Here is a 25,402-nt window from a genome sequence, read left to right on the forward strand (position 1 = left end):
CAAAGTTTTCCCAATTGTTCGGACTGACTGACCTTCATTTATTGAATGGCCACTCGTTTTTCTTTACTTAGCTGCTTTTTTCTTGCCATAATACAAATTCTAACAGTCTATTCAGTAGGACTATCAGCTGTGTACTGTATCCACCTCATGCACAACACAACTGATGGTCCCAACCCCATTTATAAGGCTTGAAATCCCACTTATTAAACCTGACAGGGCACACTTGTGAAGTGAAAACCATTTCAGGTGACTACCTCTTGAAGCTCATCAACAGAATGCCAAGAGTGTGTGGAGCAGTAATCAAAGCAAAAGGTGGCTACTTTGAAGAACCTAGAATATAAGACATATTTTCAGTTGTTTCACACTTTTTTGTTCAGTATATAATTCCACATGTGTTCATTCATAGTTTTGATGCCTTCAATATTCAGTCATGAAAATAAAGACAACTCTTTGAATGAGAAGGTGTGTCCAAACTTTTGGTCTGTACTGTATAAGGATCTTTGTGTCCCTCAGGATGATATCCGGCTTTCCCACCTGGACCAGGTACCCTGTGATCCGACCTTGTTTAAGTGGATGACATTGTAGGAATGGGAGGAGAACAAGAGTAATTTCTACAAATTCTAAACAACAATCAGGTTCGTCCTATACATTAAAACCAACACGTTTAATGGTCAGTTTTAATGTTTGGCTGTCATAGTTTAGAGACAGATTCTGTGGCACACAGGTTTATTTAACAATAAGGTATATAAGTACGAAATGAGCCATTTGAACCAGTTTATACAGTGATTTCATTCTCATTTTCTGCATATTTACAGTACTGTCTAGCTGCTTGATTTACATTAGAGAATAATTCCTCATCAATTCAAGTTTAATGTGAGTGAAAAATGCTGCACAAAACTCTCCGAACACAAATCAGCAGTCAAACATTTACATATTTCCCACCACAGGCAAAACAGGTTCAGTACTTAATGACAATTTCTTTAGAATAAAGAACAGACAAAAGCAAGGTTTGAAAATCTGCAAGACAATCACTGGGATCGAGCCAGGTAAAAAAAAAAAAGAACATTCTGGCACCTGTGAACATGGACAAGTTTCGATACAGGCTTCTCTTTCACCAGCATGTTGTGTTTGTGTGTGCAATAGGTATCCTAGATCTATACAAATACGTTAATCTCCTTTAGACTCTGCAAAGGAAAGGAATTAAGGCTTTCCTAAAGGCAGTCTTTTTGAAAAAAATGGCATATTAGAATAAATTAGCCAGGAACAGGAAAACTGAGAAACTGGCGAAAAAATTCACAGACAACTTTACAGACTTCGCAACACAAATACAATATTCATCTGCAAAGGTACAAAATAAGGATTTTTTTTGTTGTTGTTTTAAGTTTAAAAAAAAAAAAGTCTATTGCAAATCATAAAAGAGAAATAAAATAAACCAACAAAGACCAGGGCAAATTCTCGCAATGCTGGTCTGAACCAAAAATATATTCTTTGTCTTTGTTTTCTTTTCAACAGCAATTATTAAATCACTGTTTTCAAAAAAAGGAGTCTGTGGTGTAAGGAAAGTTGAACGTCTGTAGGCCTCCTAAGACTTGTTTTAAATCAGTAAATAGAAAAAAAAAAATCTCAACTGAAAACTGGAGCATTTCTTTCTTCTGTCTCAAAATGCTACAATCCTTCAACAAACATCTCTAGCGTGTCTCCTGTCGCATCGCCCACCATGTTCATGTCATTACTCAGCCCTCCTCGGTTTGGTGTGTTCAGCTGTGGGAGCATTGCGCTTTGCTCAGGCGTTCCCATATGTCCCTGGTCCATAGAGCTCGACATGGGGCCGAGGCTGGGGTGAGGGGAGCTGGAGTGGAGAGCCCCATGCTGTGGCGAAGGCTGAGGTTGTATCCGCGGGGAGGAACCCGAATGGGGGGCTTGCTGCGAAGGTGGGCGGGGAGACTGCACTGGAGCCGGGGAGCGAACCTGGTTTCCCAGAGTGTTTGCCATGGCCTGACCCGGTAGGTGAGCTCCTGTTTGGCCTTGGCCTTGCAGCAAATGAGGTTGTGGACTCATTGAGTTAGCCTGCGCTGAAGAACCCATCTGCTGCTTCATCATTTGATGCTGAAGCATGCGCTGCTTGAGGTGGTTCGGGATACCGTCCATGCCCATGCCAGGTTGGCCAATCTGTGACATTGGAGGGACTGACCCCATCGGACCTGTGCCTCCTTGCATAGCCATCTGCTGATGTGCACGGAGCTGGGAGAAGTTCGGAGGCCCTTGCTGCTGTGGGGGGAACTGGCTATGGCCTTGAGGCAAGCCTCCCTGCTGCTGCTGCATCTGCTGCATCCTGAGCAGTTGCTGCTGTCTGTGGTACTGAGGGCTGCCGTTTTGAGCGGTATTCATCATCTGGCCTTGAGGACCCATGGGTGCCATACCCTGGGGCCCCACTGGCTGAGGAGGCTGCTGCTGAGGAGCCATCCCGGGTCTCTGCATTTGGTTCATAGCTGCCATGGCCTGCATTCCTGGCTGACCCAGCATGACCTGTGGGTTCTGCTGCTGGACCTGCTGCTGCTGTTGCGGCGCCTGGCTGGCCTGGTACTTGGCTGCTCTCTGTTTAATGAAAGCAGCCATGAGGTGGGGATTAGACTTGAGGATGGTCAGGACCTGCTGTTGTTGTTGCGGGGAGCTCGGAGACTTGAGGGTGTGCAGTAATTCCTGCACGGCACTTGGAGTAATATTTCCAGGCATTCCCCGAGGCAAGTTTTGCTGCTGTGGTGGCATTCCCTGTTGGGAGGGCCCCTGAGGAGGCATAACCCCAGGCATTTGGAGACTTGACTGCTGCGCCATCATGGGCCTCTGCATGAGTGGGGACTGCTGAGACATTGGGGTTCCCTGAGCCTGCTGAGAGCCCATGGGGCCTTGCTGAGGAGGGACCAGTGCCTGGTGGCCTTGGGGATTCTGCATCCCTGCACCCCACTGGCCCTGCATTACGTGGGGACCCCGAGAGCCCTGCATCATCTGCATTTGGCTCTGCATGGGGCTCATCATGCGTGGCTGGTTGATGGGCATCCCGTTCATGGCATAACTCGGCTGTTGCTGCTTCACCTTGGCTGCCATCTCAATCTGTTTGGCCACCTTCATGGCTGCCAGCAGCTGCTGCTGTTGCGGCTGCTGCTGTGGAGGAGGAGCCTGCGGTTGATGCGCCATGTTAGGCATAGGAGACAGCTGCTGATGGAGCGGGGAGGACTGTGGCCCTGGCTTACCCTGCGGCACTGGGGTTGTGGGCTGACTGCTGCGGCCGTTGCTGGGGAATCCTTGGCTAATGTTGGCAGGGTTTGGTGGTTGCTGTTGCTGGGGGTGGTTGGGCATGGGCTGGGGGGTCTGGGGCGTATTGGGCTGCTGCACAGAATTGGGAGTTTCAGGGGCAGCTGAGGTAGGTGGAGATGGCATCGGCATACCTCTTCCAGCCATGGTGGCCATTCTGCGGCGCATCATCTGGGCCTGCTGCAGCCTGTGCTGCAACTGCTGCTGGCGGAGTTTTTGCTTGATGTTGAGGCAGAAGGGAACAGGACACTTGTTCTCCTGACAGTGCTTGGCGTGGTAACAACATAAAGCAATAAGCTGCTTGCACACAGGACATCCACCATTGGTCTTGCGCTTGCAGCCCTTAGTGTGTTGAACCACCCTCTTCATCTTCTGGCAGGATGCAAGTGAGCAGTTGGCGTTCCTGCACTGGCATGCATGGACCAGAGACTGGATGCAGCGCTGGATGCTGAGACGTCGACTCTCCTGAGGACTCTTTGAGGCCTCCCCGCTCTGGCTGTTGCTGTCATCGTCAATACCCAGACCCCACTTCACCATCTGGTGCTCATGGCCCTTAGTGTTGTAGCAGTTAATGCACAGGTCATAGTCCTGACAACAGATAAGGAATCGCATGTTAGAGTGAAGTGCAGATTTGAGCTTTTTTACATTTCATCACAAATTCATGGGATTTTCTCTGATAGATCAACAAAAAGTGGTGAATTATGGTTTAATTTTTTCATTTAGAAATAAAAATTTGTGAAGCATGGCACACACCATAGCATGATAGTACCACTCACACCTTTACTGTAGGGATGGCATGTTCAGATTACCAAGCATTAACCACATATTAGTTTGGGTCTGGACTTTGACTGGGCCATTTTAACATGTGAACAAGATTTAGTAGTCGTCCTGCTGGGAAGTGAACTTTAGCTCCAGCCTCTTTTTGCATAATTGCTCTGCATTTTGCTCCATCCATCTTCCCATTAAGGCCCCAATACTCGCACTTCCACCCTTGCATCCCTGAATTGCGCGTTCCCGTTGATGGGTTCGAGTGCGTAGTGTGTCCCAATTCTCTAGAGTGGTCCTTAGCCCCGCCCCCTTTGTGCCCCACATCCGCCCTTCGGCGAAGCCCGCATCTAAGGGGACTTCGCCGAAGTATATTACCCACAATTCACTGCTGCAGATGACGTTTTGAGCAAAAACCAATCACAACCGTCAACGTAACCAGCCATCAAATCAGAATAATAAGAACTGCGTAAACTTTAGACAGCAAGCCGATAAATATATTTTTTTACTGGTTTTCCAGGTTCAACATTGTAAGAAACCACTGGGTTCAGAGTGACTCTGGGCAGTCAGTAGGTCATAACACTGAAGTGACCTTTCAAACAAACACTGACGCGGCAGGAGTCTGGCGTATAAGCCTCCGTCGCTTCCTGCACTTTCTTCTCCTCAAAACAATTGCTTGTTGGAGTTTTAAATAGTTTTTTTAGCAGCAAGACTGTGAAAACAGCGCTGGTTCCCGCCCTTTTTGATGTTGCAGTTACGGTGCAGAGGTGCAAGTCGATGACGTAACCCCTACTGTCCCAATTCTCCAATTTTGCACGCTTGTAACCTGCGCACTTTAACCCCTACATGCACTTGTACAAAGTACACACTTCATAGAGGGGCATAGGGTGTAGTGTGGGTATTGGGACAGGGCCTAACTCTGACCAGAACCCCGAGTTTGCATAAAAAACATATTCCCTACAGCAAGCCTGTTAACTTAGGTGGACATCCATCTGTTGCTAGGTTTGCAGTTGTCCCATACTCTTTCCATATTTTGATGATGGACTGAACAATGCTTCATCAAAAACATTTGAGTATAACATGTTATCCTTTTCCTCCCACTCCAGTGTTTTGCACAATTTTGAGTTGGTCTGTCAAAAATCCCAGTAAAACAAGTAAAACCTTGTGGTTTTAATGTGAATATTTTTTTAAAACCTGAAGACGTCTGACTACTTTTAGAAAGCACTGTAAATGTGACTTTACCTCACAAACGGTGCAGTGCCAACGAGTCTCCACATGATGCTTGCACTCGTTGCACGTGTAGACAAAGCGGTCCTGGCCCTGATTGTGCAGCTCCACCAGCATGCACATGGAGCTCCACTTACATCTTCTGAGCGAACTGAACTCCCAGTGCTTGTCCCTGGCCAAAGTCAGAAAGGCATCGCGTCCATCCATGAGGTCGCAGGTCAGCAGAGGGTCAGGGTCCATGATAGGTGGGAGGGTGTTGATGACTGGACCAGAATGGAGGTGGATAACAAAAAAGACCTGGAAGGGAAACCAGTATGTTAGCATTTAACAACAACCTACAACAGCTGATTGGTTGAACTATTACTTGAATCCCATTAAGGTCATGAGTAGAACTGAAGTTCAACTAAACTGAAGGTTTCCCACCTCCTTGTGTTTCTCCATGGTGGCGTAGAGTTTTTGAGACAGATCATTGGCTACATTTGGCATCCCAGGCTTCTTCTTATTGGCTCGGCTGACGCTGCTCTTGTTCTTGTTGGTTTTTTTATTATTCTTCTTCTTGGCATTCTTGGTGTCAGCCTGGACTCCCTTGTAGAGCAGATTTAAACATTTAGAAAAGCAGAGTTCGAGTCAAACTACGATTGTGTATTTTGGCTGAGTGGGTACATTTCAGAGAAAACACTTAAGCATGATCAAATCTGAGGTGAGACTTCAGCACGCAACTGCTGGTATGGCATGGGCCTTTCTTCAAAACAAAGAACAGAAACAATCCAGCTATCTAACATACCTCTGTTGTCTCAGAGGAGGCTGTGTTCTCCTCCTTCTTCCTCTCCTCCTCCTCCTGCTCCAGCTCCTTGATGCTCTCCTCCAGCACATTAGGCCAAAAGTCGCCCTCAAAGTACGGCAGCTCATTGGCACTGGTCAGCCTGTCTTCTGTCGCCTGCTTGAAAATGTCCTGAACAAAAACAAAACGTTTTTATCGGGCAACTGAGAAGCAAAACCATCACATCAGAAAAAAGGTGTTCTGGTTTAAAAAATGTTTGATTATTGTTGCTTTTGTACTTCAAGTAATTTTTGTTTTATACTGAAATGAATTTTGAAGGAAGCAGAGATCCACAGGGACTAAAATTTGACTACATGTTAGGGATCAGGGGTGAATAAAAAAACCTTTGTAAAAGAATAAAACATATAATGAAGACAAACTGACTGTTGAAAATAATTAAGTTAATAACAGACTGAGCATGGACCTGATTGCCACCATCAAAGTATACCAGGGATTTAAAAAGAGGCTGTTTGAAAACAACAAATATTCAAAAGGTGAAGATTTTGTCTATATCTTTGAAGGTTTTCTAACCCTGTAATCATGTATGATCCTCTCTGCAAACGCCTTGTCCAGCATCTTCCTGTACCACTCCTGCAGTCTTTTAGGCTTTGGGATCTTCTGGTCCGGAGGGTGGCAGTGGAAAATATAATCATCTCCTTCACTTGGTGGGCATGCCCAGATGTGACCCATTACATACCTGCTCAAAAAACAGACTATAAGCTACTTCGCAACTGTAAGAATAAAGACATTTGTCCACACATAGGTGTAAGGTAAAAAAGGGGTACTTTGTGTTTAAGTATAATTGACCTACCCAAGTTTTTTCACATACTCCAGGTAGCCTATCAAGATCTCATGGTACACTGCAGTCCTTTGCAAACGTGGCTTAAAGAAGTGAACACTGTCGAGGTATGATATGTAAACCCGTCTGAAAGAGAAAGCATTCGAAAAAAAAAAAAAAAACATTAAATCAAATAGATAGGAATGCTGCCTGGATTTTAATTTAACCATAACATTACCTTGTGTTTGGAAAAGGGCAATCCGAGCCATACTCCTGTACATGCATGCCGAAGAAACAAACGTCCACGCCGTCGATTTCCTCAAATGCAAAAAGTGCTTTGGTTCTGTAAGGGAAGCTCGCCACCATCTCACCCGAGTCTACAAACCTGTGGGTGCAACATTACAACCTTAGCTACAACAACGCAAACAAAAAACACAGATGTACACAACTTGGAAGTGAAATGTTACTCATAAACCTCAGGTCTAAACGGTCTTACCTGGACTTCATGCCAGGCTTGATGTCCACAGTTTTGTCAGAACTGGCAACAACTCGCACAAACACTTCACCAGCTTCTGGGTGGTTCTGCCTTTTCAAGTACTTGTTTACTCTGTCCTCTATGTATGTCCCCAACCTTGTTGTCTGCAACCCTAATAAAATGCAAAATTTTCCGAATTAATTAAGATCAAAGCCGTTTAGTTTGACAAAATATCAGCTTTTTGGTTTTTAAATTTATTGTAAAACTTACTTTTTGCTGAGAACTTGTTCTCCTTTCTTGATTTTCCAGACTTTCTCAGACAGTTGTCACAAACAAAGCTGGAGACACATAAAAAATGTGGAGTTTGCAAAAGTCAAGTCATATGTCACTGAGCAACACAAAGTAGTGCACAATTGTGAGGGGATGTTGAGTGATACATTCTCTACTGTTTTTCCCCAAATAAAAAGCTGTAAACTGTGGTGTGCATTTGTGTTCGCCCCCCCCCCCTGAGCCAAACTTTCTGCCCATTTTTCTTTGCAAATCACCCAAAGCTAGGTCAGACTGGATGGATGTCAGAATGTCAATTAGCTTTAGGTCTGGACTTTGACTGGGCCACTCTAAAAGATGATTATGCTTTGATCTAAACTAATTGTAGCTCAGCCTGTATGTTTACAGGCCATCGTCCTGCTGCTGAACTTCTGACCCAGTTGCACGTTTTTTGCAGCCTCCTTTTAGCTGTCTTACAAGATTTAACTTAAGCCATCTTAACATCAACCAACATCTCTGTATCTGCTAAAGAAACACAGCAAATCTCTACCATGCTTCACTGTGGGGATGGTGTATACCCGATGGCTATTGTCTTAAGTTCCTTTCAGCACCTAAACACGTTTCCTAAAATATTTAACTCCATTCATCTTCCCCAACAACACTGACCAGTTTCCACCTCCCTGATCAAATTATCAGGCAGCATAGGATATATTTTCACTGTTACGCTGATGATACTCAGCTTTACTTATCCATGAATCTTGATGAACCCAACCAGTTAGACAGACTACAAGCATGTCTTGAAGACATAAAAACTTGGATGACTTTAAATTTTCTGCTTCTAAATTCAGACAAGACAGAAGCTGTTGTCTTTGGACCAGAGTCTTTAAAAAAGAAACTGCTTAGTCAATCACTTAACCTGGATGGCATTAAATTGACCTCCGATAATAAAGTAAAAAACCTTGGTGTTATTTTTGACCAGGACATGTCATTTAAATCCCACATTAAACAGGTTTCTAGGATTTCCTTCTTTCATCTCTGGAACATTGCCAAAATTAGAAATATCCTGTCCAGGAGTGACGCTGAAAAACTAGTCCATTAATTTGTTACTTCAAGGCTGGACTATTGTAATTCGTTACTATCAGGTTGTCCATAAAATGCAGTTAAAAGCCTTCAGCTGATTCAAAATGCTGCAGCAAGAGTTCTGATGAAAATTAAAAAGAGAGATCATATTTCTCCTATTTTAGCTTCCCTTCATTGGCTCCCTGTTAAATCCAGAATAGAATTTAAAATTATCCTCCTCACATATAAAGCCCTTAATGATTTAGCTCCATCATACATCAGAGATCTGATTGTTCCATATGTTCCTAACAGATCACTTCATTCTCAGACTGCAGGTTTACTGGTGGTTCCTAGAGTCTCTAGAAGTAGAATGGGAGGCAGATCCTTTAGTTATCAGGCTCCTCTCCTGTGGAACCAGCACCCAGCTTTAGTCCGTGAGGCAGACACCCTGTCTACTTTTAAGGCTAGGCTTAAAACTTTCCTTTTTGATAAAGCTTATAGTTAGAGTGGCTTAGGTTATCAGGGAGGGAGCCTTCCTCCCTCCCTGTTGGATGGAGTAAGGTGGAGTCAGGTTTTAGCCCAAACCTGCTCAGTTATGGTTGAGGTGCAAACACACCCTCCATTTCTGCTACCTGTGTGACCCCTTCTCTTTTCCGATGGTTGTGATCAGTCTGACAGAGAGAGGTATCTCAATCCTTGTGGTTTTTAGTATAACTATGACCATCAGTGGGACCCTCTGTGGGGTGCCTTGAGACGACATTGTTGTAAATAAGCGCTGTTTAACTAAATAATCTGAATTGAAACTATCTCTGTAGTTATGCTGCTATAGGTTTAGGCTGCTGGAGGACATAACGACCACTTTCACCCTCTTCGCTACATTCTCACACTACTCTCCAATTTTGCATTATTTGCTGTTATTTCAGCTTTTAACCTTGTTCTCTCTTTTCTCTTCCTAGAAGCTACACCTGGCCTGGCTCTGTGTCTACCTATGACACCTTTCTGGAGAGGGGCATCGTCCAAGCTTCTGCTGGCAACAACTTAATGCTCATGGTTGTCTACCCATGATCCACATAGCCCTGTCTTTTAGTGTTTAACCCTTTCTCTCTCCTAGACATGGCAATTGACTGAGCTTTTACTGTGACTAATTATATGTTCTCTCTTTCAGACTCTAACCTTGAAAACTGGCTCAGAGTTTATCTGTTCTTTCTTTCTAGGTGAAACGACTAAAGGAGCTACATCCACTAACATTTACTTTTCCTTCCCATAGAAAGTACTCCTGGATCAGTGCTTCTGTCTTCCTTTTGTGTCTCTGCTCTGTTCTCTCTAACCCCCAGTCGGTCGTGGCAGATGGCCGCTCACACTGAGCCTGGTTCTGCTGGAGGTTTCTTCCTGTTAAAAGGGAGTTTTTCTTCTCCACTGTCGCTACATGCTCATCCAGGAGGAGGGAATGCTGCAAGTTACTGACTGGATGCAATCTGCTGGGTTTCCTTAGATAGAAAAACTTTTTATCCAATTTGAATAAATAACTGAATCTGACTGCACTGTTCAATGATTAAGATTAATTGGAATGTATGTACCTGACTTTTGTGAAGTGCCTTGAGACGACATGTGTTGTGAATTGGCGCTATATAAATAAAACTGAATTGAACTGAATTGATGACCCCAAAGCATGATGCTGAAAATGTTTTTGCTGAAAAGTGATTTAATTTCACTACCCAATTATGCTCTACTCTTTGTTTATCTATCATATAATATCATCAATACATTCATAGTGGTAAGGTGTGTGTCTAAAATGTATTAAAGTTTAAGGGGTATCAGTACTTTTTTATTCCTTTCTCATGGTGTTCAAGAACAAAACTCACCCAGAGGGCCAAATGACATCGTAGTGCAGCACACAGATCTGATGCATTTTTCTTCCACAATCTTTACATTCAACAAACCTAAAAACAGACAAACATGTTTTGTTTTCACAAAAAGCTACAATAAAACATCTCTGCCATCCCTCAAACACTTGGTGAACTTCATGTACGGCCCATAGTGTACTTACGGTTCTGGGTCCAACATATCATTTTTCTTCTTTTCAAACTGATCTTTAGATATCTTGCTGCATGAAAGAGAAAACAAGATGTTAATGACTAGAGGCAAAACAGGCAGAGAGTCTCAAAGATGATCCCCAGCAAGTTTTCTGACTGCCAGGCTTTGCCAACTTACGTCTGTGGTTGTGCCGGGTCGTCCCCCAGGTTCACGCTGTTGCCCTGGATCTCATTGAAGCACTTCTCACAATAGTGATACCTGTCGGCAATAAGGCCATATTTGGGTGAACTGCAGCCAGCACAGACAGTAGCAGCACAGGCAAACCAGCAGTACGGGTGGGAGAATGCAGAGTGAACGGAGCACATGGCAACAACCAAGGACCGAGCATGGGCGGATAGATGGACAGACACACACACACACACACACACACACACACACACACACACACACACAGACAGAGGTACAGGTTAGAACTGAACTGGTCATGATTCAGGCTCTCATTCAAACTGGAACAATGATTTGGGGGGGGCTGCATGCTTAAAAAGGTTAATGAGACAAGACGATCAACAATGAGAAATGAATTTCAAACAGCATGCTGGTGAACAGAGATACTTTCACTGTGATGATTCGTGAGATTAAAGCCAGAGACGTGAGAATGGATGTCAGGCAGATGTCAGAAGGGGTGACAATGGAATAATTAATATGTCTTTAAAAAGACACAAACATAACCACATTTTTGTTTTAGATTAATGAGGACACCTTTCATCTATAAAGGCAACATTTAGCATAGCTTTAAACTTGAAGTCTGCATTTAAAATGGATGCATAACTGACTAAAGGGACCATATAATCCTGATCAATGGCAAAATTAGATTGAAAGTTAATGGGATTAACAATAATTCCTTTAAATCTCTGGAAAATGCTTGATGTTAAGAAGGGAAACATCAAAGCATTCGCTACAGAGTAAAAAACTGTACCGTGTTGCACTGAGGTGCAGTAACACATTCAGAACTGAAGGGGGTGCTTAGGTGGCAGATTTCTGTAAAACTAAACCTTTGAACTGAACACAGACTGATAAAGAAAGATGTCGTCTGTCGTGTCTGCAACAATCCAATAATGATACGATCTCATTATCTGAGTGTTTATACTGGCTTCTTAAGCCTTTACAAGGAGTTCAACCCCCTGAAGCACCTCCATGTAATAACATACTCCTCAGTATTGTGAGTGTGCACTGTTACCTGTTCTGGTAGCTGTAGTAGGTGCTGTCTCTGGAGATGGTACACAACTGTTTGCCATAGCAACAAAGTGTCTGAGGCGAAAACTCGTACTGTTGAAAAAAAATAAAGAAATATTGCATCCACACAGCTCTGAAAAAGTTAATTTGTAGTCATCACTGACATACATCATGCTTTACTCATACTAAAGCTGGGCCAAATATTTTTTCCCCTGAGCAATTAGCATTTTTATGACAATACAATTTTAAAGGGCTGCACGGTGGTGCAGTTGGTAGCACTGTTGCCTTGCAGCAAGAAGGTCCTGGGTTCAAATCCCAACTGGGGGTCTTTCTGCATGGAGTTTCATGTTCTCCCTGTGCATGCGTGGGTTCTCACCGGGTACTCTGGCTTCCTCCCACAGTCCAAAGACATGTCTGTTAGGTTAATTGGTCACTCTAAATTGCCCTTAGGTGTATGAATGAGTGTGTAATGGTTGTTTGTGTGTTGCCCTGCGATGGACTGGCGACTTGTCCAGGGTGTACCCTGCCTCTCGCCCATAGACTGCTGGAGATAGGCACCAGCTCCCCTGCGACCCACTATGGAATAAGCGGTAGAAAATGACTGACTGACAATTTTAAATGAACAATCCAGTACCTAAGTTGGCATCCGTTTTACTGCTGGAAGGCGAACTTTCGCTCCAGTCTCAAGTCTTTTCCAGCCTCTAACAGGTTTTCTATCATTATTGCCATGTATTTAGCTCCCTCTACCTTTCTATGAACTCTGACCAGCTTCCCACCAGAGCTGTACAGGTCCTTCTCAAAATATTAGCATATTGTGATAAAGTTCATTATTTTCCATAATGTCATGATGAAAATGTAACATTCATATATTTTAGATTCATTGCACACTAACTGAAATATTTCAGGTCTTTTATTGTCTTAATACGGATGATTTTGGCATACAGCTCATGAAAACCCAAAATTCCTATCTCACAAAATTAGCATATTTCATCCGACCAATAAAAGAAAAGTGTTTTTAATACAAAAAACGTCAACCTTCAAATAATCATGTACAGTTATGCACTCAATACTTGGTCGGGAATCCTTTGGCAGAAATGACTGCTTCAATGCGGCGTGGCATGGAGGCAATCAGCCTGTGGCACTGCTGAGGTCTTATGGAGGCCCAGGATGCTTCGATAGCGGCCTTTAGCTCATCCAGAGTGTTGGGTCTTGAGTCTCTCAACGTTCTCTTCACAATATCCCACAGATTCTCTATGGGGTTCAGGTCAGGAGAGTTGGCAGGCCAATTGAGCACAGTGATACCATGGTCAGTAAACCATTTACCAGTGGTTTTGGCACTGTGAGCAGGTGCCAGGTCGTACCTGAAAAATAAAATCTTCATCTCCATAAAGCTTTTCAGCAGATGGAAGCATGAAGTGCTCCAAAATCTCCTGATAGCTAGCTGCATTGACCCTGCCCTTGATAAAACACAGTGGACCAACACCAGCAGCTGACACGGCACCCCAGACCATCACTGACTGTGGGTACTTGACACTGGACTTCTGGCATTTTGGCATTTCCTTCTCCCCAGTCTTCCTCCAGACTCTGGCACCTTAATTTCCGAATGACATGCAGAATTTGCTTTCATCCGAAAAAAGTACTTTGGACCACTGAGCAACAGTCCAGTGCTGCTTCTCTGTAGCCCAGGTCAGGCGCTTCTGCCGCTGTTTCTGGTTCAAAAGTGGCTTGACCTGGGGAATGCAGCACCTGTAGCCCATTTCCTGCACACGCCTGTTCACGGTGGCTCTGGATGTTTCTACTCCAGACTCAGTCCACTGCTTCCGCAGGTCCCCCAAGGTCTGGAATCGGCCCTTCTCCACAATCTTCCTCAGGGTCCGGTCACCTCTTCTCGTTGTGCAGCGTTTTCTGCCACACTTTTTCCTTCCCACAGACTTCCCACTGAGGTGCCTTGATACAGCACTCTGGGAACAGCCTATTCGTTCAGAAATTTCTTTCTGTGTCTTACCCTCTTGCTTGAGGGTGTCGATAGTGGCCTTCTGGACAGCAGTCAGGTCGGCAGTCTTACCCATGATTGGGGTTTTGAGTGATGAACCAGGCTGGGAGTTTTAAAGGCCTCAGGAATCTTTTGCAGGTGTTTAGAGTTAACTTGTTGATTCAGATGATTAGGTTCATAGCTCGTTTAGAGACCCTTTTAATAATATGCTAATTTTGTGAGATAGGAATTTTGGGTTTTCATGAGCTGTATGCCAAAATCATCCGTATTAAGACAATAAAAGACCTGAAATATTTCAGTTAGTGTGCAATGAATCTAAAATATATGAATGTTAAATTTTCATCATGACATTATGGAAAATAATGAACTTTATCACAATATGCTAATATTTTGAGAAGGACCTGTAGATCTCTGCAGCTCCTCCAGTGTTATCATAGACTTGGCTGGGTCTCTGAAAAATGTTCCCTTTACATGATCTGTCTGTAGTGTCTGCACTCTTCCAATTTTTGGTGGACTAATATTCTCTAACAAACATCTGGGGCCTTCACAGAACCGCTGTGTTTGTATTTTTATTAGACAGGTTATTTTTTAAAGGCAGTAGGTTGCAGCAGAGTTTTATTTGGGGTATCAGAGCAGAGAGGTTATATGCAAATACGCAACAAACATATATTTTCCTTTGCAGTTATGCATCACTTTTTGTTGATTTGTCACATAAAATCCCATTAAAACACATTGATTGTTCTTGTAATGTGATACAATTCGAATAAGTTCAAGGGATATTAATACTTTATCAAAGCACTGCAAGTGTCAAGATATTTTCATGCTTTTAATAAAAACGTACATAAAAAAATGGCTTTTTTGGTCGTGTCACTGTCTCACCTTCCTGCCACAGCAGTAGCCCAGACCCTGCATGACGGGATCGATTTCTGCTTCAAACACCTCAGCCAGCTTGGTGCAGTACTTGTAGACACGTGATGTTTTACGGTTGTACAGCCAGGCGTTGTTGAACATGAGCCAGATGTCGTCCACGTACTGCCACGGTTCCTGAAACTGACCCGTGTCCAGCTTGCGCTTGATGGTGGACAAGTCGATGGGATTCTTCACTATGTCAAAGTAGTCCTGCAGGAAGAGTTTGGCACAGAACGTTACTGGGGGTGAAGGAAAAAGCGTTCCCAGTTCTATAAGTTTTGGTGTTGTGGGATAAATAAGTTCATGCAGAAGAACTGTTGACACTTACAGGAATGCCGAGCACCATGGGGTCTACAGGTTGTCTGAAGGGCAGGGACTCAGGGTCCTGCCTGTAGAGGGCCTCCAGAGTCGGCATCAGGGCTTGTCTCAGCTCCTCCGGCTTGAAGACTAGATGGGAAACAACTCTTCAGTGGAACTCAACATCAACAACCTCCTTAACTACCGCTAAAACATTTCTGTACACAGCTTCCAGTGAAAACAAGCAAAATTCAGGGTTTATTGATGGCTTAATTTGGCATTTAGACCACCTTAGATTGGGTCAAAGTTACTTTTCAGCAGCAGAATTAAATCTTTCAGAAATCAGAAAATGTGTATTTAAGAATATTAGTATTAGAAATATTTTAGATTTTTTAAGTGAAGTAGTCCAAATCCCTTAAAAGGTAATAAACTGCTCTTTACTCAGATTCGTCACTGTCAAGATGTTGGTCACTTCGCCCCCATTACTTATTAGGCCTTGTTCAAATTTGTACAAATGTTACAGTACAAAACATAAAAAGTTATTTAAAAAAATATATGCATTCCCATGGTGCATTGCAGTTGTATAAAAAAATATTTACCTGAAGCACATTCATCATAAAATGTTACCTTAAGAAATGTTCATAGTCTAGATACTATTACATTGAAGAACCGTTGCAGCCCTAATGCCATTCACCACCTTTATTTGAAGGCAGACATATTCAACAAATCTTAATGAACACAGAAAACCAGCAGGTGACTGGAATCTGCCCATTTTTAGCTTAATCGGTCCTGACCTGTGATGTGCTGAAAAATCAGAAATCAGGTCTTCTTGTCAATCAGTGAACACATCAAACCTGAGCGCTACCAGGCTGCACTGACGAAAACAATCTTCAGAGTGGCCGCTGTGAGTAAGTGACGGGCAACGAAAGGCCGCCTTTTTCAGTATCAGTGAGATATAAATTAGTTTTATTTTAAATTCCTTCCGTTTTATAAGACATTTCTGGATGTGTGTCTTGACTCCATATTGAATTAAAATGTCAACTTTGTTATCATTTTGACTTTTATGATTATTATTACTAACTGCTCTCACGCAGTGCAGCGGTATGACATGGACCTTGTTGCCAACGTTAATGAATGACTGCCCATGGCAGGAAGGCAAAGAAAAAAAACAAGACTTTTTTTCTGTCTTCTTTTAGTTTAGGGGAAATCAGTCGAACAGAATCAGTAAAAGTTAAAGCTTTACAAAAGACGGGAAATCAGAAACTGCTCAAAAGATTTTGACTGGTGCATTTCTTAAATTATATCGCTACCAAAATGTCAATGTCAAATAAAACATTAAAGTGGGATCAGTGGTCTTACTTTTCCTGCGGTTCTGAGCAGTGGAAGTGCCTGATGTGCTGTTGGACGCATTGTCCTCCTCTTCTTTGGGTTCTACCTTCACCTCTGGCTTCTTCTCTTCAGTCTCCATCGGTTCCTGCTTTGGTTCTGCTGCATCTGTTTCCTCCTTCTTCACCAGGGAGGGTTTGGTTTCATCATCCTGCTGCTTAAAAAGAAACAAAAGCCACATTTATCTTTACAGTTGTGCTCTAAAACTATTATTGTGCATTGATATTTATTTGCAACATGCTCTACATACCTCCATCTTTACATCATCTTGCTTCTTCCCAGACTTGCTGTCCTCCTCCTCTTCTACTTTCTCTTTGACTTCAGATTTGAGTTCAGAGCTGCTCATGTCAGGCAGGGCCTGCTGGGAGCTCAGTTCAGCCACGGAGCCAGGAGTGGGCACTCTGTTATCGATACCAGCTTCAGCCTGAGATAACTTTAAGGAATTAAAAGGACAAAAATGATCACAACCCAAAACACTGAACTAGATAAAGATGAATGATGAGACCATTTAAAGAGCAATCAAAAGTCCAGACAGGAAACTGAATTTAAACCAGCGGAGGAATAAGCCAGTTCTAAGCATTCAGGAAGAACAAGGATCTCACCGGTGTACTGGGGTGCTGTGGCTGCACAGAGGTGGGCTGCTGCATCTGGCTGGGGGGTTCAGATGGGGGCTGCAAGGGTGTCAGAGGCTGGGATGGGTCAGGAGGAGTGCTCATAGTTGCAGGAGGACGAGGAAGGCTACTTGGAATGTGGGTTGGGGTGGAGGAGGGTCCTACTGTGGAGCCGGGAGTGGAGGGCTGGGGTGGCACCTGGGCCTGTGTGGGAGCATGCTGCTGCTGCTGGCTGACGTTAGGTGGAGGAGGGGTGCCCCGGGTGGTGGGCCCAGAGGGCAGCTGAGAGCCCAGTGCATTCAGAGGGAGGTTAGAGGTTTGCTGTTGCTGGAAACAGTGGGGCACACTATTAGCATGGCAAAACATTTATAAAGCAGACCATGGACGAATAGACAAAAGGCCACAATCACAAGAAAAACTCACAGATCATAAAGGGTTCCCTACGGCATCGCAGATCATCTTACCTGTACAACAGCAGCCTGTGGCATGGTCTGCCCCATGCCTATATTCACATTCATGGCTCCACCTGCAGCACCAGGATACTGACCCTGCTGCAGGTACTGGCCTTGGGAGGCTGGCTGAGACACCATGTTATTTGCATGATTACCCATCATGCCTTGGTTCGGGGGCATCCTTGAGGGGGACATGCCCATCTGAAGAGTGGTAGAGATGATGCAAACACATCACAACAGGAAGAAGGACCAGCTGGGTTTTTCTAGAAAATGCTAGACTATACTGCTGCCACCATAACCGTAGAACAAAACGACATGCATTAATACATAAAATACATAAAAAAAAAGCAACTGTGATAAAATACTATAAGAGGAGAAATAAGGCTTAGTATTATTCCCCATTTTAAATTGTTCCTTATTTTTAAAATGGTAAATATCTCTGTCACAATCATGGAATTGGTTTATAATTATTTGCATTAATTCCCCAAAATCCTTTATGATAAACATTTCACATAAAGAATGAATTCAGCGCAACAAAAACCAGGACACATCCCAACTTTTTCCTTTAAAAATTCTACATCTTTCCTGCAGTTTTGAACATTTGAGAACAAATGTTTGCCAAGTTTGACTTTACAGCCTTTATGTTCAACAATTCATAAACACACCACAATCCTTGATTTGGCTTTCGATTACAAGTGTGATACAGGGCTATTTCACAGTGTTTTTTAGCACCTAAACCCATTTCAAAATCAAAAGCATTTCCGACTGATTACAGATCACATGCATCACGTATTACAGGTTGTAATTTGTGATGCATAAAAGAAAACAATGTCTAATAGTTGTGACTGATATCTAAACCAGGTCCTTTTTAAGAATCATTGGGCCGAGGGTGTCGAGGCCAAAAATGTGCAGAAACTGATTTTTTAAATAATTGTGGGGCTTGTAAGTCTCTGTGGGCTTCCTTTCAGTAACTCACAAATATATAAGTTGGACAAAGACAAACACAAGTTTTTGTCCAGATTCAGAAAGCCATCTTAACAAAATGAACTATGTATTAGTATTCAAATATATATATATATTGTTTTATTTATTATGCAGGTCTGGAAACTCAGTTTCTCTTTTTTAATACCTATCCAGAGTTGGAAAATGACAACAAAAATTAGATTTTTTTGAGACCTTAGGAAACCTTACAGCAGGCAGTCCAATACTGATGTTATCACGGTTCATCTGTGCATGCAAAACTTAAAAAAGCCCATGTGAACCAGAGCAAACAAATTTTCTTATTTAGGAGCCTATTTGTCAAAACATTTTACTGCACACAGATGAACATTTCACAATCAATAAGAAGATACGGAGGCTTCAGCCCTCGACAAAGTCGTTCCGGGTTAGAGTCCTTACCCCAGAGACCTACGCTGAATGTCTTCCCCCTCTCTCCTCTCCACTTCCTGTCTGCTGACTTTGGCAAAATACCAAAAATAAAGGCAACTAGTGGTGGAAAAAAAAATTTTCTTGACGATAACGTTTTTTTAAATTCAAGTTTAAGTGATTAAATGGCTTAAATGTTATATTATCATTGTCTTCAATATTTATTAGATCAATGATGAAAATAAAGTGAGAGGCTTTACTTCACTTTATTTTTTTAGGACCAAGTTAAACTTTTTTTTACTGATTTCTCCACAGTTTCTTCAAGGTAGTGGAACTGGTTTTATCACATTTGTTGAGTACAAAACCCTCCACACTTGGTTGCTAAGTAGGAGTAGAAAGATTTCATGTTTTTAGGGTGAGGCATTGAGTGTCGAGAATCAATTGGAACCAGGACTAACCATTTAGATTCTCGCGGAACCATTCAGATTTTTTAATTTCCATGACAAGTTTTGATGCCCAGTCCGCAGACGGGAAAAAAAAGCCGCCGAACACCAACGAAGAAGAATCCGCAGGAAGTGCGTGCGCAACCATGGACAGCGTGTGGCGACAATCTAAAGTGTGGCTTAACTTTAATAAAAGAAATGACCAGCCAGCTATGTGCAACACTTGCAATAAGATCATATCATGAAACAATCATGACTGAACAACTCTGGATTCATGGTGCAGAAGTAACAGAATAACCCGTCTCTTGACTTGCTGCGCGGCCTTCCTCCGGTTCCGAACCTCAGCCTAGCACCGCACTGCAGTCAGAATCAGGTCAGTAAAACAAAAAAATATACATCTTATACCAACACTGAGGCAGCTGAGAAGTTATACTCGACCAAAAACGGTGGGTCAACTCAAATGCAAATACCCAGCTAATACTAGTCCACCTGTTTTTTTTCTTAGACAAACTTGAAATTGCCAACATTAGGCAGGCCGTTAACCAGACTCTGGTGTGCTACTCCGTTCACCATAGCATTCAAGGGAAAGATGTTGGTGCAACAAACTGAAGAGTAAACCATGTCAACGTTTTTTGACACTGCCTCTTAAAAGAATGAGAATCGAGAATTGCTGGGAACCAGAATCGAAATGAGGAATCTGAATCTGAATCGGAACTGGAATTGTTCAAATTCAAACGATGCCCAACCCTACGTTTATGTCCCAATTCAGGGGCTGGATCCTTCGTCGACCGCTAAAACCACGGAGGCCGGAAGTGAGCATGTGCAAATTGGGACAGTCCAGGGTCACCGCCAGGAAGGCTGACGGGGCAAGCCGGCAGTTACTACGGCGGGAGCAGAGCACGTTTGAAATTAAGCGATGTCTCGATAAATCAAGCAAATATTTCACACCTACAGTTACATTCCCGCACTAAAAACATTGCAGAAGTTCATTTGTGTCAATGAAAGTGTAATTTTTCACAATTTATTCACAGCTCTTGGCCCGCCATGGCTGCCCCTGCTTGACCAATCCGCTTCAACTCGCAATGAATCATGGGAAATGATGGACCGCGAAGGATACTCACGACCAATCCATCAAATTGGGCAAAAGGAGGACACATTTGTCGGCCGCATTTGAAGGAGTCTCTGAAGGTTTCATGAATTGAGACAGCCTTCGTCGCCGCGCTGTGACGTAATCAGCCTACAAATACGGCCTTTGAAGGATCCAGCCCCTGAATTGGGACATAGTATACATGTTTAACTGCAGTAGCACAACACTGAAACATGTAGAAAAGTCCAATCTTCCAGTGCACTTACTCAATGGAGGAAAAACAAATCCCACTTAAAGGAATAACTTTTCATACATTTGTTCTCAAATGGAAAAAAAAAAGAAGTCCCATGATGTATTAAAACTGTTTGAATTGCGCACAATACGTGCCTAAGGGCAAAAAAAAAAAAAGATTGGAAAGCAATCTCACCACTGGAACAGAGTTCATGTTCATCTGCTGTGGATGGCTCATTGGGGAAGGAGCCCTCGCTCCCAGGGGTGCCTGAGGCATCTGCGCATTCTGCATCGCCATTGGGTTAAATTGACTGATTCCTGTGGGAACAAATTTATGTACAATTACATACCTCTTCAGGGGAGTTGATGTAATTTAATATTTCAATGCCCAATTGCGCTGGCAAAGGCACTAAAGGTGACAATCACACAGGCATTACAAAACAGCTTTACCAACCCAGAGTTTACAACTACAGCTCTGATATTTATTATAAACAGATACAACAACTAGATCTTATAGAAAAGGGTAAAATAGAAATCCTCTTTTTTCTAGATACAAACTGCCATCTACTAAGAGAACAAAGACATACCTTGATCCACCTGCATACGGTTCATCATCTGATTTGGCAAGTTGGGCATCGGTGCAGGCCCATCTGCAAGGAGGCAGGACAGAAAGATGCTTTATTAAATGTTGCTCTTAGTAGAATGAAAAGAATGCAAATAGTTGTACCAACTTCGATGTTAAACCCTGGTCTTAAAAGTTCTTGGTACTAACTTGGAGGTCGACCGGACTGCCCTAGGCCCATGCTGTTGGGCTGAGCAATACCAGGCTGCTGGGGTCCAGCCGCACCGACCATGATGGGCTGTTTCTGCAGCCGTGAGCGTCTCTTCTCCTCCAGCTCCTTCTGGATCTTGTAAATTTTTTCTGCCAGGAAATGGTAATACTCATCCTAATAAGAAGACGAGAAAACCATGAAATCAGAAGAAAGCTAAAAAAAAAAAAAGCAATGATTGAGATGCAATGACTAAAAGCATTGTGACTAAGAGTATTACACTTAATTACCCTGCTGTTTGCCGACTCATACATATCTCCCTCAACTTTACGTGCATAAGCCACCAAGTTCTCCATTCGCCTGTCCTTCAGTGCTGCAGGGTCTGGGGTGGGGAATATGGCTTGTACTCTGCAGGATCAAAAGCTGAATTTATCTGCTGAACCATTACATATGTTTAGGTTTCTAAAAGGCACACCTGCCTATACGCTCGACTTACAGTTTGTGCACCAGGTGGGTGCGCAGGTCCTGAGTTACGTATTCTTGCCAGGATTTTCTTACCCCAGTAGCAGAGAGAGGGGTGGCAGCGGGCAGATTTCCCATACCTTCTACTACTGATCCATCTGGCAGTAGCTGACTGCAAGACAGACATTGAACATAGATATTTTTTTCTTCAGACACATTTCATGAAAGAAGCAGAAGATGGACAGAGACCAAAAAAACATCAATGTTTAGTCATAAGAGAAATAATAACAAGACTCACTTGTTGAGCGTAGAGGGGAGAGAGGAGTCAGAGTGCAAACCAGCCTGGTCTGAGGAATGGGATCCCAGGCCTCCTGCCATCTGGTTCATCTGATTAGTGCCTGATAAACGCACATCAACAGTTTACATACATGTATAGTGACTGAATCATTTTGTTAAAAAACAAAAAAATGTAAATCGGTTTCATACCGAGTGGGTTCATATTTCGAAGCTGCTGGTGGCTTTGGGGGTTCTGCTGAGCCGGACCCTGACCCTGGACCTGAGCAGGGGACTGGTCCCCATAAGGGAGGCCCAGGGCGGCGTAGGCCCTCTGCATAGAGCTAGGGTCAATGTGTGTAGGAGCGCTGTTGATGGCGGTGGCACTTGGCTGGCCAGGTCCGACTGTACTGATGGCATTCTGCAGGCCGGCCCCGGGAGAACTCAACATAGCTGGAGAGAAAGGATTACATATATGCTGTTTAGTTAAACTGATTAAAATGTAAATATGAAATTAAAAGTGACACTAAGTGAGCTAACTTTTTAATTTCTGCTTTTATTTATATCTATATAGATAATAATGCCAGTAAATTATTCATATCACTAGAGTAAAAAGGTAGAAAATGAAGTAAAATAGTAAAAAAATAAGTGAGCCAACTTTGCATCTTGTGCTTTTGATTATCTTTATAAGGTTCTCGCCAGCACATTTCAGAGTAGCGGGCCGCTACACTGAAAGTTGTCACTGCTATGCTGAAATTAGGCCCTTGGACTGACATCTGGGCTCCCTCCGTGTGGTTTTTATGTCGGCTATAGCACAAGCGCTGAGTCTGTTCCCGCTTCCTTTCACCCTATGACTGTGCAACCGCCAACGGTAAAGCTTTCTAAAATCATGTCAGCTTCCAAGGGTGGGTATAAACGGCGTCATAAACTATTCAGGTTAAAGCAAAGTTGCGTTAAAAACAGCGTAAATATGGTGAAACAGTGCATTGCTGGTGGTGGCAGCAATACTACGACAGCAGCTATTAGTCTGCACTATTTTCCTGAAGCGAAGAGGATCAGAGCTGCCTGGATCAGAGCTGGAAAACTGATGAGGGACAGATGGGCTGGTCCCACTAGGCACAGCCAGTTGTGATCAGAGGACTGCATCGAACAAGAAACCTCTGATTTTACAAGACAAATGACGTCAGAGGTCGGACTATCTGACAGACAAAGGAGAATGTTAAAGCAGAGCCTATGGCCACGCTGTTCAGTGCATCTGACCGGAAAAGATCGCCAAAGAAAAGGTTGTTGCTGCTGTTGCTAAACGGCTTAGCAGGTAAGAACACTTCCTTGTTGCAAAAGTACATTTAGATATCCGCAGTTATTGTTAATAATTTAAAATCTGAAATAATTATTTTATCATTATTATTAATAATAATAATCCAAAATGATAATAAATATTATTAAATTAAGATAAATTACACACGTATACAATATATTTAAATTAAAGTTTCTCTAAAGATTCTGATATAAATTTTTTTTTAAATGACACCAGGCAGTGTCTTCAGATCTTGAATCATCCCTTGGGTCTGCTGCTACTGCTCTATGCTGCTCACTTAGCCTCTGCTTGTTTCACTCAGCCGTATTTACTGTAACCCTTTATTTACACTCTATCTGCGGCGGTCCGGTCCTGCCCGCTGCGAAGCCCGGAAGAGCTCCAAGAACCGTATGCAGATCGCTCAATAAAAGCCAGTGATAAATGAGGTGGCAAGTCCAAAACAACTCATTATGTGGGAGTTAAACCAGTTCTTCATTTTTTCTAATTGCATTCAGATACCTTCGTGTGTTTTTTTCTACAATAGGTGAGTACACTGAGTGCAGCAAAGCTATATTTGTTGCTTAGTTTGGTGCATTTAATGTTTAATTGCTCGGTTTATAACACCTTAGTTAACCCAGTAACTGATCTAATTGATTTAATGTTAACAACAGCTAATATATTCACGTGTATATATAAATATATGTGCCTATTTATTAATATAGCAAGATCTACTTTGTCTTTAGTGAATTATTTCGAAAATCCTGATGTTTCCTGTTGGTGTGGTGATTCGTGCAAAAATAGACTCTGGTCGAATTAGATGGCCGTCTGCACGCCGCAGCATTTGTGCTCTGCCATCTGATGAAACCTGACTATCTTCTCCTGACTCTGCTGCGTCTCTCTGTGAACGTGACTGATATATATCTAAAGAAATATCATATTCTTCGCTGCCGTCTGTGTAGCTGACCATTGTAGCGGCAGTCAATTTACGTGCTGGGGTTCCCCTGTGACGTCTTAAAAGAGTGCAACAAAATCGCAAAGGAGAAGTCTGGAAATGCATTTTTTGTGAAATTTATGACTATATATCTCAACAACTGTTCACTTCAGTGGCATCAATTTACTTAAAATATTTGATCAGCGTTTCCTTTCCATAAATGTCTATGGATTTATCATGAAAATTCAATGTCACTGGCACTTTAAGTCATATAACGTAGGCAATTATGCTATGAGGCTAACAATATAGAAGTAAGTAAATTATTAATATCACAACAGTAATTGTAGAAACTTGTAAAATGAACAAAAACTAAAGGGGGCCGAAATGTCCACAATGGTGACAAAACGTCTTAATCAAACAAATAAGATAATGCATCAGAATAATTATTATCCCAACATTTAACAGTAGACAAAAATGAACTAAATATTCAGTAAAAAAAACAAAAACAGTATGTATGAAAATTTAGCTTCTTGCTCTTTTAACTGTTCTTAATAAAAAAAAAAAAGTAAATAATTCATATCCCCATATTAATCAGTAGGAATCTGTAAACATAAACAGATAATAAGTAAATTAAAGAAAAAGAACAATAGGTGATAAAAACTTCTTGCATCATGTGCTTTGTTTGCTCTTAATTAATCAAAAATCACAACCAATGCTAGTAAATGATTAAAATCCCAATATTATTTACTGGAAAGACACAACAAACCAGCATTTTCAGATTTTGCCCACTCTTAATTATTCAATAATAAATAATACTAGTCTCATAACATCTAAAAAAATCTAATAACTATGAAAAAATATATCAGGAAAAGCAAAAACAGAAAATGGCAGCTGTAGAAGGTCTCATGTAAAACCTGTGTGCAGTTCC

At 42.5% G+C, this 25,402-nt stretch overlaps 1 protein-coding gene across 2 annotated transcripts in view; it reads right to left on the minus strand.

The window, feature by feature from the left end:
- Positions 1 to 709: 709 nt before the first annotated feature.
- LOC124862821 (CREB-binding protein-like) overlaps positions 710 to 25,402 on the minus strand; it is a 53,201-nt gene continuing 28,508 nt past the window's right edge. Inside the window, exons 6-31 of one of the 2 annotated variants that reach the window (XM_047356964.1) lie at positions 22,460 to 22,699; positions 22,272 to 22,371; positions 22,008 to 22,145; positions 21,802 to 21,919; positions 21,514 to 21,688; positions 21,329 to 21,391; positions 20,938 to 21,059; positions 17,628 to 17,816; positions 17,155 to 17,490; positions 16,803 to 16,985; positions 16,526 to 16,706; positions 15,198 to 15,316; positions 14,840 to 15,079; positions 11,972 to 12,060; positions 10,912 to 10,992; positions 10,748 to 10,804; positions 10,563 to 10,640; positions 7,645 to 7,712; positions 7,396 to 7,546; positions 7,138 to 7,284; positions 6,933 to 7,046; positions 6,653 to 6,818; positions 6,086 to 6,253; positions 5,725 to 5,886; positions 5,317 to 5,598; positions 710 to 3,897 (exon numbers count right to left, since the gene is read on the minus strand). In XM_047356964.1, the coding sequence (XP_047212920.1) occupies positions 1,666 to 3,897; positions 5,317 to 5,598; positions 5,725 to 5,886; positions 6,086 to 6,253; positions 6,653 to 6,818; positions 6,933 to 7,046; positions 7,138 to 7,284; positions 7,396 to 7,546; positions 7,645 to 7,712; positions 10,563 to 10,640; positions 10,748 to 10,804; positions 10,912 to 10,992; positions 11,972 to 12,060; positions 14,840 to 15,079; positions 15,198 to 15,316; positions 16,526 to 16,706; positions 16,803 to 16,985; positions 17,155 to 17,490; positions 17,628 to 17,816; positions 20,938 to 21,059; positions 21,329 to 21,391; positions 21,514 to 21,688; positions 21,802 to 21,919; positions 22,008 to 22,145; positions 22,272 to 22,371; positions 22,460 to 22,699 (5,999 nt within the window). In that variant the 3' untranslated portion in view covers positions 710 to 1,665. Of the gene's footprint in view, positions 3,898 to 5,316; positions 5,599 to 5,724; positions 5,887 to 6,085; positions 6,254 to 6,652; positions 6,819 to 6,932; positions 7,047 to 7,137; positions 7,285 to 7,395; positions 7,547 to 7,644; positions 7,713 to 10,562; positions 10,641 to 10,747; positions 10,805 to 10,911; positions 10,993 to 11,971; positions 12,061 to 14,839; positions 15,080 to 15,197; positions 15,317 to 16,525; positions 16,710 to 16,802; positions 16,986 to 17,154; positions 17,491 to 17,627; positions 17,817 to 20,937; positions 21,060 to 21,328; positions 21,392 to 21,513; positions 21,689 to 21,801; positions 21,920 to 22,007; positions 22,146 to 22,271; positions 22,372 to 22,459; positions 22,700 to 25,402 lie in introns of both variants that reach the window. The other variant, XM_047356963.1, reaches the window with a different exon arrangement.

The sequence above is a fragment of the Girardinichthys multiradiatus genome, chromosome X (assembly GCF_021462225.1).
Source record: "Girardinichthys multiradiatus isolate DD_20200921_A chromosome X, DD_fGirMul_XY1, whole genome shotgun sequence".
Lineage (NCBI taxonomy): Eukaryota > Metazoa > Chordata > Actinopteri > Cyprinodontiformes > Goodeidae > Girardinichthys > Girardinichthys multiradiatus.